This window comes from Plenodomus lingam (genome assembly GCF_022343315.1).
Source record: "Plenodomus lingam strain CAN1 chromosome Unknown contig_8, whole genome shotgun sequence".
Classification (NCBI taxonomy): domain Eukaryota; kingdom Fungi; phylum Ascomycota; class Dothideomycetes; order Pleosporales; family Leptosphaeriaceae; genus Plenodomus; species Plenodomus lingam.
In genome coordinates, this window is record NW_027093972.1 from 1,369,544 (window position 1) to 1,383,332 (window position 13,789).

The 13,789-nt window shown below is 52.8% G+C and overlaps 6 protein-coding genes across 6 annotated transcripts; 1 reads left to right on the forward strand and 5 right to left on the reverse strand.

Moving 5' to 3' along the window:
* Positions 1-21: 21 nt before the first annotated feature.
* IAQ61_010522 (uncharacterized protein) lies at positions 22-1,430 on the reverse strand. The gene is made up of 2 exons (XM_003841863.2): positions 1,220-1,430; positions 22-1,149 (listed from the first exon to the last, which is right to left on the reverse strand). Exons 1-2 carry the CDS (start codon positions 1,291-1,293, stop codon positions 408-410), a joined length of 816 nt encoding a protein of 271 aa, XP_003841911.1. The 5' UTR covers positions 1,294-1,430; the 3' UTR covers positions 22-407.
* A 779-nt stretch (positions 1,431-2,209) lies between these two features.
* Positions 2,210-2,998, reverse strand: IAQ61_010523 (uncharacterized protein; the record flags this gene model as incomplete). Its single annotated transcript, XM_003841864.1, has 1 exon — positions 2,210-2,998. The coding sequence occupies one exon, from the start codon at positions 2,996-2,998 to the stop codon at positions 2,210-2,212; it is 789 nt and encodes a 262-aa protein (XP_003841912.1).
* A 335-nt stretch (positions 2,999-3,333) lies between these two features.
* On the reverse strand, positions 3,334-4,645 carry RPL29 (60S ribosomal protein L29). Its single transcript, XM_066098818.1, has 5 exons — positions 4,631-4,645; positions 4,489-4,584; positions 4,385-4,436; positions 4,148-4,250; positions 3,334-4,086 (listed from the first exon to the last, which is right to left on the reverse strand). Exons 2-5 carry the CDS (start codon positions 4,493-4,495, stop codon positions 4,051-4,053), a joined length of 198 nt encoding a protein of 65 aa, XP_065951363.1. The 5' UTR covers positions 4,496-4,584; positions 4,631-4,645; the 3' UTR covers positions 3,334-4,050.
* Positions 4,646-5,383: 738 nt separating this feature from the next.
* Positions 5,384-7,834, forward strand: IAQ61_010525 (uncharacterized protein; the record flags this gene model as incomplete). The annotated part of the gene is made up of 4 exons (XM_003841866.2): positions 5,384-5,459; positions 5,505-5,728; positions 5,783-7,644; positions 7,711-7,834. 4 exons carry the CDS (start codon positions 5,384-5,386, stop codon positions 7,832-7,834), a joined length of 2,286 nt encoding a protein of 761 aa, XP_003841914.2.
* A 473-nt stretch (positions 7,835-8,307) lies between these two features.
* Positions 8,308-9,956, reverse strand: IAQ61_010526 (uncharacterized protein; the record flags this gene model as incomplete). The annotated part of the gene is made up of 2 exons (XM_003841867.2): positions 8,308-9,424; positions 9,472-9,956. 2 exons carry the CDS (start codon positions 9,954-9,956, stop codon positions 9,136-9,138), a joined length of 774 nt encoding a protein of 257 aa, XP_003841915.2. The 3' UTR covers positions 8,308-9,135.
* An 835-nt stretch (positions 9,957-10,791) lies between these two features.
* Positions 10,792-13,512, reverse strand: IAQ61_010527 (uncharacterized protein; the record flags this gene model as incomplete). Its single annotated transcript, XM_066098819.1, has 3 exons — positions 10,792-11,658; positions 11,714-13,345; positions 13,411-13,512. 3 exons carry the CDS (start codon positions 13,510-13,512, stop codon positions 10,792-10,794), a joined length of 2,601 nt encoding a protein of 866 aa, XP_065951364.1.
* Between the last annotated feature and the right edge of the window lie 277 nt (positions 13,513-13,789).

A 13,789-nucleotide genomic window follows, 5' to 3' on the forward strand; every position in this document is an offset into this window, starting at 1 on the left:
CACGTTGCTGGAACTCGAGACCTCTCTCTCTCTCTCTCTCTCTCTCTCTCATGAGAATGTGAAGGCGGGCACGGCTGCTGGGAATGGATAGCGCACTCAGATCTTGAAAGTCATCGAGGTGCACACCTTCACGTGATAACGATGTACAAACGGGGCAGAGCATCATCAAAGTTTCCATTGCAAGAGTCCATCGTTATATTGGGTAGTACGGTACATCATAACATCAACATCCACCTAAAAGAAAAGCTACATGAGCAATACCGTCTACGTGTCTTTCGCCCTGTTCTTTGGGGGGTAAAACACGAAACATGATCATGCAGAGCTGCAATGTTTTCCTCTCCAGCATCCTGTGCCATCGCTGTGCACCTGCAGTAGCACACAAGGGTAGCGTTCACGCTCACCCTTGCTTACTCGTCCCTCTGTCTGTCCGAGTCCATCGCTGCCTGACCCGCTTGGTTCTGGCGCATGCGCTCGCGGATGGCATGCTCAGAAGTCGAGTCCCCGTCACGGCCGCTCGTGTTGGTGTCGGTAGCATTGTCATCAGATGCCAAGCTGCCAGAATTCCTTACTTCTTTCCGCTGCTGCTGCTGCTGCTCCTCTGTAGAAACGGCCTGGTTTAGTGGGCTGGCGCCAGCTTGATCTCTCAAATGGCCGGGTACGGCACTGGCTTTGCTGACGGCAGGGCTGCCCATCTGGCTGTGTTGTCGCGCAGGCGTCCTGGCACCCTCACCAAAACCGACTAGGGATGCGGCTTCATCACTAAAGCCTCCGATGCTCGAAGTCTCTACATCTTGGTCTTCGCTCATGCGATCGTGGTCATAGACATCGCTGCCGCTTGCCCACGTCGTGCGGCCGCCGACCGAGCCTGTGGCACTGGCACTACCCACCGTGCTGCGCTCGCGGAAAATCTGAGGCTGGTTGTTCGAGTCGAAGTAGCCAGGGGGTGGGTTTGCAGCACTGCCTGGGGTAAGGCCTTGCGGGTTGCGACCTGAAACCACGACTCGCTCTAGGCCAGCCAGACGTGAAATGCGATCCGCCCGCTCTGCCTCTGCGGGGTTGCGGTGATGGGGGAAATGGCCACGATGTCCGTCTTTGATTGCGACCGTCGACAACTCAGACATGGATGTCGTTGTTGAATTGGGGGTTCCCCTATCATGTACTGTCAGTTGCGCCTGTTGCGGAGGGCCCCCCACCAGTCAGTCCTCCACAGGTGCCTTACGGAGCTTCAGTAGGCGTGCCCGGATCCGATGGCGGAGGAGGCAGGTTGATTAACGTGGGCGCATTGACGGTCATTGTGGCAGCGTGTCAGTGTAGTAGAGATTGTCGAAGCTTTCTTGTCGAGTGAGTGTCGTGAGGGACAGAGACAAGCAGAACGGGAGGGTAGAGTAGAGATACCTGTGGCAGGAGGGCTGACTAGCCAGGAAGTCACGAGCGACGTCATTGGGCGCAGTACGTTTCGAACAGAGCAAGAGCGGTCGTCTACGAGCAAACAGGGCTTAGTCAGGCGGCAGTCTAACACAGTAGAGTACCAGGGCTACTACTATGACTACTACTACTACTACTAGTCGACTACCATACATACTCTGCTTCACAGATTCCAATGCAACACGTGCTCAGCTTGGGCAAGACAACGGCTCGCCGTCTTTGTGCTTCACAAACTCGACATGGCCTTTGCTGTTGTACCGTACTGTGTGCGTATAGCCCATGTACCGTAAGCACCTAGGTACCGTACCTAGCTCCATCGAATCCATGGAATCTAGATGGATGGCTTCCACCACTATCCATCCATCCATCTTTGCTTGGCACGCTTCTGCTGCTCATGCAGGGTCTGCCTTGGTCAGTGAGCTGTGATTGGCTATGGAAGGTAGTGCCTCATGCCCCCCCCCCCCACTTGTGGCATCAACGGGACATTACAATACACTTTGTCATCATGAAGAGCTGGTGAACAAATCATGAGTCAGTATTATATCATGGGAGTGGAGTATATACATGTACATTGATTGGATCAAGCGCTTCTGTCATGTGGTGAGGTCTACTGTGCAGCCAAGTATGACGCCAGTTCATACTAAATGCCTACCTAATATGAGGAGGGTGTCATGTATATTCGTCTACATACACACCATGCTGCTGTGAATAGTCCTAGATATATCGTGCTGTCCGTCCCCTCAACGCCCAATGCCTGTCCCTCTAAATCAAATGCATTACCTCTCTACTCATCTTTGCCATCCTCATCCACCCAGTCCCTCCATTCTTTCCACTCCCCCCAACTCAACGCCACCTTGCGCCCCTGATACCTTGTAACCCCTAGCTCCACGCCCGTCCACTCCGCACTCCTCCCCTTCCACCCTGCCTTCCTCATCAAACTCACCAACGCCTCCTCCTTCTCCCAGCCCTGCTCCCTCGCCACATCCGGAAGATAGGTAGCCCCTAGCCTCCTCCCCTTGTCCATGAACGAGATCCTCAGCCCATGCACACCCACCTCCCAGTCCCACGCGTCCTTGGCAGGCTCAAAGTCAGTAAGCAACGTGACGCCGACTTCAAGGCTGGGAAGCTCGGAAGCACTGATGGGAGAAAATCGACCGTCGTCGAACGCGGCAGTGAGCGCGTATGAGGACAGACCGGTAGGAAGGGGCTGAGGGGAGAATGTGCCAATGCAACCTCGGAGGTGTTTGTCACCGCGAGAGGTGAGGGTGTTGTAGGTTATGAAGAGTGGGTGTTCTTCATTGAGGGAGCTGGTGCTGGAGTTTGCGCTGCTGGCTGCACTTGCCGAATCGCCGGGGGTGGAGAGACCAGAGTGTGTGGTCGAGGATGGGGCTGTGGAAGGCGTAGATGTGCCGGGAGGGAGAGGGTCGGAGGAGTTAGATGGCGAGCTGCTAATGAGCGAGCGATTATATTTTGACCAGAGTGCTTCGACTTCAGGGAGGGACAGTCCGGGGCGCTTTTCGAGGCTTGCGGCCAGCGTCTCAAAGCAGAAGGCGCAGTGAGCTTGGGTTGCCATGATGGGGGAATGCTATGGTAGAATGGCGGGGCTGCGCGGGGTAAGTTGGACGACAAGGACGTCGTTCGCAGGCGAGCGAAGGGAAAGGTGGTGCCTGGTAAACTAACAGTAAGGAAAGGTGGTGCAGTGCTCAAGGTGGGTGAGATAGAATGACGAATAGATCTGGGGGGTCACCGGTAAGAAGGCACCTAAGGCTGCAGGCGGCATGGGTCGGGAGCCGCTGCGTCGTCGGTTTACCAGCTTCAGAATTCCGGAGCGATGATATGTGATACACGCAGTACGGTGATAGCGAGCAGTGCTGAGAGATAAGACAACAGTGGCGCTTGCAGAGTACCGTCGGTGATAATCTATTGAAGCTCTACCTTGTTGTAAAGGCGTCCGACTACACTGCACCGGCTATCGATGTTACAAGGTTCCAAGATGCTCTCACATGATGATGTTACCATGAGATCAACCCATGACAAGTGCCATGCTACTACAAGCTATGATAAAATGCATGATTTTATCATAGTTGCTCAAGCTTAGACTATGCGGACGCCCTTGGCTACCGCGATTGTTGCGTTGTTAGCTTGTTGAAACAATCACACGTGGTTCACACAAAAAATGGCACATCAGTAAACAACATGTAACCCCATCTTCATGCACACTCGTCCTACAGAGGTAAAAGACAGTGTGTTTGGTAATGATGGGGTGCGTTTTTCTTGGCTCGAAGAATTTCCTTCAGCTGGTCGAACATGGGGAGGTTCTGAACGCTGTACACACTAAAGCCTGGAGGTTTGCACCTCGTATCAATCTCACGTACGGAAACGTCACCGGCGTCGAGTCTGCCAGTCGCTTTGCATCACGGGAACGGTGGCGCGCTTGGAGGGCACCGAGGCTGACTTTTCGACTTATTCATTGCCACATCTCATGCCTAGGGCTGGTGTGGGTACTGCTCCCATCCTCTGCGCTCGAAAGCTCGAGGCCGTCATATGAAGTCCGAATGCCATTGACGCCAACCAAATGTCTCATGAAAGAATCGAAACCGCCTCGCTCGTTCGTGGTCGTTGTATTTATGCCGCATCGCGCTTGCCTTCCTTGACCTCCTTCTACAGGTTTGTTAGCAGGCTGTTGTCGGCCGGATACGAGAAGAGTGCTGTCGGTACGCACCAGAGCGCGCATGGTGCCGTGAAGAGCATGCCTGTGGTTCCTGCGGAACTTGGGGTCGGTGCCCTTGAGCGAAGGGTAACGGTGCGTCTTAGGCTTCTTGATACTACAGTGCCATCACGTCAGCCACATCTCTTTGTGCATGTTTCGTTGTCCCCTTGTGTACTGCGGAAGCGATGGATAGATCGAAGATGATGGCATTGTGCGCATGCGCCTTGGAGTCGCAGAGGGGGAGCGTACCCGTTCCTGTGGTTCTTCTTCGACTGGTTGTGCTGGGACGAGTTCTTTGATTCTGCGCAATTGTCAACATTCATTGGTTCATCATCGGCGTCTTTGCAACGTACTGGCCATGGCGACGGATGTGTGTGTCGAATTGCCTGAGAGGTCGTGTCGTGAGAACTGTCTCTGGTGATGGGAATTTCGAGGTCGTCTAAGCGAGTCTGCGTGCGAATTAGCGTCGTTTTGCTCTTGGCGTGGGTAGCTCACAGCCTCACAGACGTCTCCCCTAACCTAGGACTGAGCCACTGAACAACCACCACAGTACAGACAAGCTGCTGCAACAGAGTAGTCGTACATGCCAGTTTTCGCATTGCGATTAGATATCATGTCATAAAAATTTGATTAGAACAGCTCGATTCCTCTACACTTGTCAGCTCTTCATCAGATGGATGATCGTAGCGTCACTAGCGTGCATCCCTGAATGGTGCGATGAGATTCAAGCCTAAAAGCTTCATGGTATATCATAAATCATTTCAAGTCTACGAGCATGTATCCTGCTAAGATCTACATGTTCAGCTCTTGGTTTCATTTCTTATCTCACTTCTCGGTTCTACTGGAACGTGCAACCTCTTTTTCCTGTGCTCAAATATCATTGGTAAAGTCGTCACCGGTGCAGCCTTGGGAGTACCGGTAGAGGAGTGGAAGTTGCCATAGAGTTTCACCAATGGAAAGTGACAGCGTGTGGTGCAATGACGCTGGCACGTTCATTCGCTTGCACGCATCCAACACGGCTAATTGCTGCTTGGCCTGTCTTTGACATCCTGAAATATCCACAGGATCAGATTGACTGTGGTAATGGGAAGTTTAGGGCTAATGGTACTGTTCCAATGCCGGATTACGCTCCATCGTTGCTTAGTCAAATGACTGTTTGCTCTTTATATTCGGGCGGCAGTCTCACAGTGTCACACAACAGCTGATCCAACCCCGCACCTCATCGCCTGAAGGCACCCATACTCTATCATGAAACCCAAGATGAGGGTAAAAATCATATGCATATGGTTGTTCAGCTTTGTCGTTTACATGGTAGCTGCACAAGGTATTCTCGTGTAGAACTTGCAGCGTTCGTTCTGACAGACTCCAGGTATAGACACACTTGAACTCACTAAAGCCGACATCGACCGTATAGATGCGGACCGCACTTTGGCACCTCTACAAAATCGCAATGGCTGGGTAAATCCAGAAGATCTGGCTTCCATGCCGCAGTGTGTTGCGCAGCAAAATACCTCCATCTGGCTCAAAGTAATGACCCAGTGTGTTCGAAGACAATGTACTCGCCGCTTCGGCTTCTGCACTCACTACCAATGGGTGAGAATTTCCTCTGCACGTTAAACTAAGGACAAAGCCTGATTTTGAAACTAGCTCATCAAGCTAAGCTGTCTTCATTCTGGATTCTCGCCCGATATCGTCAGGAACTATCTATCAAACTGCAACAAATCCGTGCTAGCAAAAGCGCAGTTGTTTCAGTGGATACATGGCATTACCGGTCGAACGTGGCTTGTTGAAATTGGTGATGCTATTGAGCTACAGCCTCTCAAGCCAGCCGCGTTAGTTCAAGGCTACGCAGCAGTTGAGGTGATGGACAAGGCACCGAGTTGCCTCATCGACTCGGTTTCCGTCACGTCGGAAGAATCCTACAAACATGCGATGGCTATCTGTGGGTTCACAGCCAGTTCTCAGCATAACGGAAATGCTGCTCGCCCGTGGGAATATAACGAATCTGGACGATCCCTTGTCGCTTTGGACTTTGCAACAGCCGGATACGACCTCACGCAGAGCATGATTGCCAATGGTACCTACTTCGATAAGCATTGCTTCTGCCAGGCATTCGAAATAGACTACGCAGCAGAGCCTTGTTCAGCGACAAAGTTAGCCAGCACTAAAGAGCGGCTGTGGATGGCTGCTACCTGTGGACATGGCACTATGCCCGGTAATTGGACGGACGGGCTTCAAACTACAAAGTTCGACTATATTTCTGCCAATGACTGGCGATGGCCTTCTTGCATGGAAGATATACCAGAGGATGTCATTCATCTTTCTGAAAAATGCATGACGGATGCTTGCGAATTAGACTCCGACGGCTACTGCAGTGTTGAACGTGCGGTAGACAGGACCTGCTTCTGCCGCAACATCGACTACAATACATGTAATGGATCGTGTCACGAGCTTGAGCACCGACCCGACTATGTCAATTGGCTTCACGATCTTTGCGACAATGTAGAGGGTTGGCATGGACTTCCCACGCATTGGCGTAAGCTAGCCCTACTTGGTCTGCAAGACATGATCCCATGGCGCTGGAGGGTCAAACCTTCCCGAGACTCCACTCTTACGTTTGATGATGATACAGAGTCTCCCAAGGCATCCGAAACATGTCCTTCAACCGACTGGAAATTTGCCAGCCTTGTCATTGTTGCCACGGCTACTCTTTCTGCCGGCTTTTTGGCCAGATACAGGTACCTCAAGTATCTCTCTCCCACATCATGGCTTGCGCGAGGATTTGTTACCACATTCATCTACCTGTTTGCAAACTGGGTGAATGCGGCACTTGTCCAATCAACCCCAGATTACGACTTCATCCCCATATTCCAGTTGATACTCTTCTGGTGCACGATCCCACGACTGCCCTGGCCAACGGCAATCCTAGCAATAGCAGAACCCCTAGAAGCCACTGAATTATCCCCAATATTCTCCTATCTCTTCACAGAAGCCATCCTCCAACTCCTCTCGGCAACCACCATGCTGACAACCGTTCAATACGGCCTACAACACAAGTTTTACAGCAGCAAAGAGAGAATATCTCAACTACCCCTTCCCGCACAGCTCATGTATGCCGGGGCACTCGCATGGCTCATCATCCTCACCGTTTCCCTCATTCTCCTCATCCAAACTACAAGACACACCCAGTCTGCAACCCCAACCACCAAAACTCCCCAAGAACTCATAGCCCTGTTCAACCACCTCTGGACCGCACTCGAAGAAAACATCTCCGCAAACTGGATGAACAAGACCTCAGACCCAGACCAAGAACAAGCACCTCTAGTCACATCCCAGGACCAAACTCCCCCAACCTACGGTACTCTCACCGTACAACGCACAAGCAGCCGCAACGTCAGCAGGACGAGGTTGGTCGTTAGATTCTACCTTGTAACCATCCTCTGCATCACGTTTCTCAGCCTCGCACAATTCCTCTTCTGGCTCGGTTTCATCGGTCTCATGGGTAACGAGTATGTGCTTTGTTTCCCCCTTGGTATATGAACAACCTTGAAATTTAACTGACTACAGCTATCTAGATACTGTCCCCCGAGTCTCGGTATCCTGACAATCATCTGGGTTTTGCGTTCCCTTGTCGTCGGCGCCGTGGCATCAGGCCATGTGCTAGGCAGATTGGACACTGAGGTAAAGGTAGCGCAGTGAGGTTGTGGGAATGGGATGGGCAGGGGTTAGAGGAGGACATGGGGGTTGGGGTTTATCGTGGCGGATGTGTGGCGATGTAGTTTTCATTTTATTGAAACAAGCGTGGAGTTTAAACGGGAAGTGCGGTGAGAGGGGCAAGGTAATGTGGTGCTGTGCGTGTGAAACGGGGGAAGGGAAAGGGAAAGGGAGTCAAATGTGAGTTCAAATGGGAAATATTAGTATAGGAGTATAGCTGTCTAGCGGTTTGTCAGTTCAACAGTCCAAGGACAAGGTTAGGAGTTTTTGTTTTTGTTAGAGTTGGTGTTAATGGTGAAGAGTGAACAGTTACTACTTACTACTTGCTACTTTTTAATTACCACGTCTCAATCACCGAAAGCCCTTAGGTCTCAAAGTCGACAGCCACAGCCACAGTCATGGCTATAATCATCGCCAAATTAATAAATCGCGGGTCCACGACAATAGTCACTGGGATACTCGCATCTACATTTACAGCCACGGCCACATTCACAATCAAAATCCCATTCAGAAGCAACTGTAGCATGTAGGAAATTAGCGTCAGTATCAACATAAGTGTCACTGTCAGTATCAGCACGCGTATCAACATGATTACCAGCACCAGCACAAGCACCAGCATAATCACAAGTCCAAACGACTATCACTGGCAGTAAGAAACACCGCACCCAAAAAAAACCCCCTCAACAACAAAAATCTCATAAACTTCTCAAACTGAATCACAAAAGCACAAGAAAAAAAAAGAAGAGGAAGAGGAAAACGCCTAAACGGCTAAAATTCCCTGTACCCAACAAGTGCTGGACTACTATTGACAGTCGACTCGGCATGCATATGCCATGTGCTATCTAGCTAACTAGCTAGCTGGCCGCATGCTGGAGTCGTGTTGTCGTGTGTAGTTGTATGATGATGGACAAGGCAGGGTAGTGTGGGGACGAGTCGTGAGAGGTAGAAAAACCATGACCATACCATGACCACGCCGATGCAAATGCAAATGCACATGTCCGCGCCCACGTCCATGCCAAAAGAAAAACGCCAGAAACGCTGTGAAATCGTAGTAAGCCCAGACCAAGATGCTACTGATCCGTTGCAGGCTGCAGACATGTCGCTCTTCTGTGAGTGTGCAGTGAGCCACTGCCATCTGCACAAAGACCAGCCAAATGAAAAGAAAATGAAAAGAAAGGAAAAAAGTCCGAAAAGGAAAAAATTCCGAAAAGGAAAAAAGTCGAAAACCGCCGCAGACAAAAAACTCCCGGAACAGAGATTTTCATAACCCAGAAGCCAACGCCAGTCTAGCCACCGCCAGGACGATACGCAAAGCCCGACGTCCAACTTGAGCGCGCATCCCTCTCTCGACCAATGATCTCACGCAGACAGGCGGGACAGGCGAGGGCCTGGCATCTGGGACAGCGACTGCCACCGTTATGCATGGTTAGACAGAATATGCAGATGTCCTGACCAGCTGCCTGGACTTGCCAGCCGCTAGCAGGACTGGAGCAGAACTCGCGGGAGGCGGGGTGATCACTCATCTTGACGCGGAGGCCGTGGGCGACGCAGGCAGTGGACGAGGGGTCGAGTGGTCTGGCGTTGTTGTTAGTGTTTTATTGAAAAGTAGAAGGGGGACATACTCTTCCTCATCCGCCTCGAACATGGCTGGCTCGGGGTGGCGCTCTCTCCATTCCCTGTCCCTCTTGACCCAGGCCGTGAACGCCCTGCCATTGTAGTAGGCCCAGCTTGGCTCTTGAGACCCTCGCTTGGGCTTGGTGGGCGGTGGGCTTCGTCTCCTGGCTTCGTCTGCTGCGGCAAACTGCTCGGTGCGCGTATGGCCGAAGGGGCCGAAGGGGCCGAAGACGTCCTCTTCCTCGACAAGTACGTTGGCGTTGCCAGGGCGCGCGGTGGAGCGACGAGCGTGGTCGTATTGGGCGCGGAAGTCGGGGTCGCTCAGCTTCTCAAAAGCCTCGCGTGCGGTGCGGAAAGCGGTGGAATCTCCGCCGCCCGTCTTGTCGGGGTGGTGCTGTCTGGCGAGCGCATGGAAAGCAGCTTTGATGGCTGCAGTCGTGGCTCCCGCTGAGATGCCCAAATCGGCGTAGTAGTCAGGGGAGGAATCTGTCATGACTACGTATCAGTAATGGTTCTGGTTCGTGTGAGTTGGGTCTCTCTTGTATCGTGCTGCAAGCTGTGGCCGAGTGTGATGTGAGCGGGTGGGAGGGAGCAAAGGCCTATCTATATAGACGCGGTGCTGCAACAAACCAACTGTCCCTGTCTCAACCGATCTCGGCGCCTGATAGGCAGCCGTCTATTGACTCACAGTTGATATCTCAGATGGGGAAGGAGCGCTCCTTCCTATTGGGACTGAACAGAGGGAGTGAAGCTCGATTTCGACTCTCTGCAAACGCGACAGCATCGTGAAGGCCGAGGACAAGGAACCGTGATGGCAGGGGAGCGGGGATGGCAGCCTGCCATTGGCCCGGATTCAAGGGGTCTTTTGTCGAGATCGGAGGTCATGTAAAGCCACGAGGGGAAGGCGCGTGGTCTCTCTCCGTCTGTTCGGTGACATTGCGACATCACGTGGCCTGGTGACACACGTCCTGCCCAGCCCCCAATTGATCGAAAGACAAACACACACAGCAAGTATGTCGTGTCGGGATCATGGGCAGAATGGAAATCACGCGTGGGTGGGCAGAAACAAAACGACAATGTGGGCTTCACAGGAGTGGCGCAGAAGTGGACAAGTCTCGATGTCAGGGCCTAATCGCGTTGACCATCACAGGCCAGATGGGGATACTGTCAACCGTCAGTTCATATATCCAACAACATCTGGAAAAGGGTCAAAGGCTTGTTGAGTGTGTTCAATGCTGAACTGCACCATTCCCAACCCCAGCTCTGTTTGGTTGGCATGCTTTCAATCAGTCATAGACGTACTTGCCATGGTCACGACATCGCACTCTCTACATCTTGATCCTCAATCCTCCCCCCGTCCTCTCCGTCCCCGTCCTTCCACTATTCGCACTCATACTGTCCGCATCACTGCCATCCCCTTCGTCACTCAGCTCGAGATCCGAATGATCCTGCTCCGTATCCATCGAGCCTAGTGTGCCCACTTTGAAAACATTGGCAGACCACTCACTGAATACATCAGGATCCCAGACCCCATCTTCCCGTCCTTTGCCCTTTGTGCTCCTGCTTGTGCCATTGTGTGCCGAAACCGAGGGCGAGTACGACGTCTCAAACCATTCCTCGTACGTCTGCGTGACAGACTCCATGACAGCTGCAACCAGCATCTCCCTGGTCCGCGCATCGGTGATGTATTCTTCCAGCTTGGTTCGGAGAAACGGTGTCTCGTGCTCGATATTCTGCCGGATCTTGCTCGTGCGGGCTGCTGCCTCTGCCACAGGCACTTTCTTGCCATTCTTCGTGTCAATCGGTGCCGTCATCCGCGTGACAAACTGACCAGTGAAGTCGTTGATCGCTTGACGTAGACGTGCGTCCACTTCGGCTTTGGCATCCAGCATGTTCTCTACCACTTTGGGGATTAGCAAACCTACGAGCTTGCGTGGGTTGAAGAGGTCTCCGCGAGACCGCAGTTCCCAGAAGGTGCTTGTAATGCTCGACACATTGTAGTGGACCTCGGTTTCGGGGGTGACGAATTCAATGTCAAAGGCAACAATTTGCTGTTTTAATAGAAGAAGATGGGAGATGAGAAACAACGCCGCGTCGGTGGGGGAAGCAGACTTGGCCAGGAGAGCGCTAGCTTGGGTGAGAGAGACGGTTGTGCTGTGGACAATGTGATGCGCGAGATCGTCAAAAACAGATGACTGCGGTCAACGTTAGCATACATACAAGCGTTTAGTAGTAGAGTACAAAGCGTACGTGTACAAGCCGATAGATTTTGCTTAGCAGCCATATTGCCTTCCTCAAGGTAGGATACCAATCTTTGAATGCAGCCTCGGTGTTGAAGTTCCAACGAGCCTCCGGGTCGTCCTCCTCCACCACAGTAGGTACTTTTGGTAACAGGGGGGTTGGAGGGACATCGGTCTTGGGCAGTTTTTTGCCAGACAGCATGGGCTGATTGGACTTCGCTCCCGACCCAGCTAGCTTCTTGTTCTTGGTAGGATAATCCAAGTCTTCGGGCTTTGGCTTGTACCGTTCAATGTCATCGCGCAGGATTGCTAACGAGAGGAACACTAGCCGGTTCTGGGCGTCCTCCAAAGCCGGATGGATGATGATGGAGAAGTCGAGTTTGTCATCCTCACTGGGCGAATCGTCCTCGTCTTCTTCCATGTATCGGGTCTGTATCATGGTGCATAATTCGCAGAGCTTCAGGATCTGCGTCTCGTGAATGGTCCGCGGTCGGAGGTAGTCGTACAAGGGCTCAGACATGGCTTCGAGGAAGTCGTATAGACCACCATCACCATCGAACCACTCTCGCCATAAATTGCACTCATCAAGGCATATCCCGCGCATGTAGCTGATACTGCTTCGAGCAAAAGCTACCAGATCTGTCGATGTGCTTGGGGCTTGGGCAATCTCTCCCATCTTCTTGGTGACGATGGGGAGTATAAGACGGCCACGAGTGGCTGCGTAGCTCTGGTACAGCTCGTTCATCAAGCTCTGGTACTCGGCCTCGGAGCCAGGTGCGGCACCCGCCGGTAAGACTGCTCTTTTCTGTATTTCCAGGCCAAGAGCCTTCAACTCAGGCGCGCCTACGCGGAATTTCGCGTACAGCAAGGCGGACATGGTGGTGTCATTCAGCTGCCTGTCGGCTATCCTCTTTGCCACATCGGCGGCAATCTCGCGAAGAGACTCTGTGAAGTGGACGCGAACCAGGGTGAGGGCACGCGTGAGCAGCAGCCGGTATCTTGATCGGTATGTCTCGGCCTCGCGGTGCTTTGCGTGGGCCTGCATGTACTCGAGACAGCTGTCCAGATTGGCGAGCATGTCGGTGAATTCAGTGCCCCGCACAATCTTGCCCGCTCCTGGCGCATTGAGGCGCTTCGTCGTAGGCTCGAGATAGAGGTAGTATCTCAGGTTCTGCTCCATGTCATCCGCCAGCTTGGTGATGCGCTTCTGGTCGTCAATCAGACCCTCGCACTGGGTACGGAAGGCGTTGGTCTGGGCTTCGACCATCTTGAACGAGTCGGAGAGCGAAGAGAGGATGTCGAGAGTCGAGGTGGTGTCGGAGAGAATGTTGTCTAGATGGGTACGGGTGAGGAGTAGCTGGTCCTGGTAGAGACGGTACTCGTCATGGCTGGCCTCGAGTAGCTCGTCGTTGATGTCCCCATACCACTTTGCAAAATCCAGCTCCGTGGCAATGTCATGGCGCGACTTTTTCTTCTCGCACGCTCTTTCCTTTTTCAGATGGGCGCTCACGACCGAGTAGAAGTCGCTGTAGGACTTGGCGCGTCGGGCGACGGTGGCAGCAGGAGGGTCAGTCAGCTTGCCAGGCGGCTCCTCTGGGGCCTCTGTGATGCCTTCTACGCGCTCGACGTCAGCTTGGCTCTCCTGCGGCAGACAATCATCAGAAATCGGGTCGACGTTACCGAGGTAGCAGAGAATGGTGGGCTTACGTTGGGCTGTTTGAGCAGCGACTCGCGGCGACGTTGCTTGCCCGAGTCGAGGGGCTTGACGGCGCGGGGGACGAAGGCATTGTACCACGAGTCTCCTTCCATTGCGAGCGTTGTGTGTACAATGGCAGATGACGACGTTGAACGGTGGTAGTGGTACGAGACGAAGGAATTGCGTTGTCTGTTCCGCTTTTCCGTCTGTCGTCGTCGTTGTTGTTGTTGTCGTAGTCGTTGTCGTTGTCGTAGTCGTTGTCGTAGTCGTTGTCGTAGTCGTTGTCGTTGTCGTAGTCGTTGTCGTAGTCGTTGTCGTTGTCGTCGTCGTCGTCCTTGCAGGTCGTCGTCCTCTGCCCTCCTCGTACAGTAAACGTCAGCAGCTTTGGAG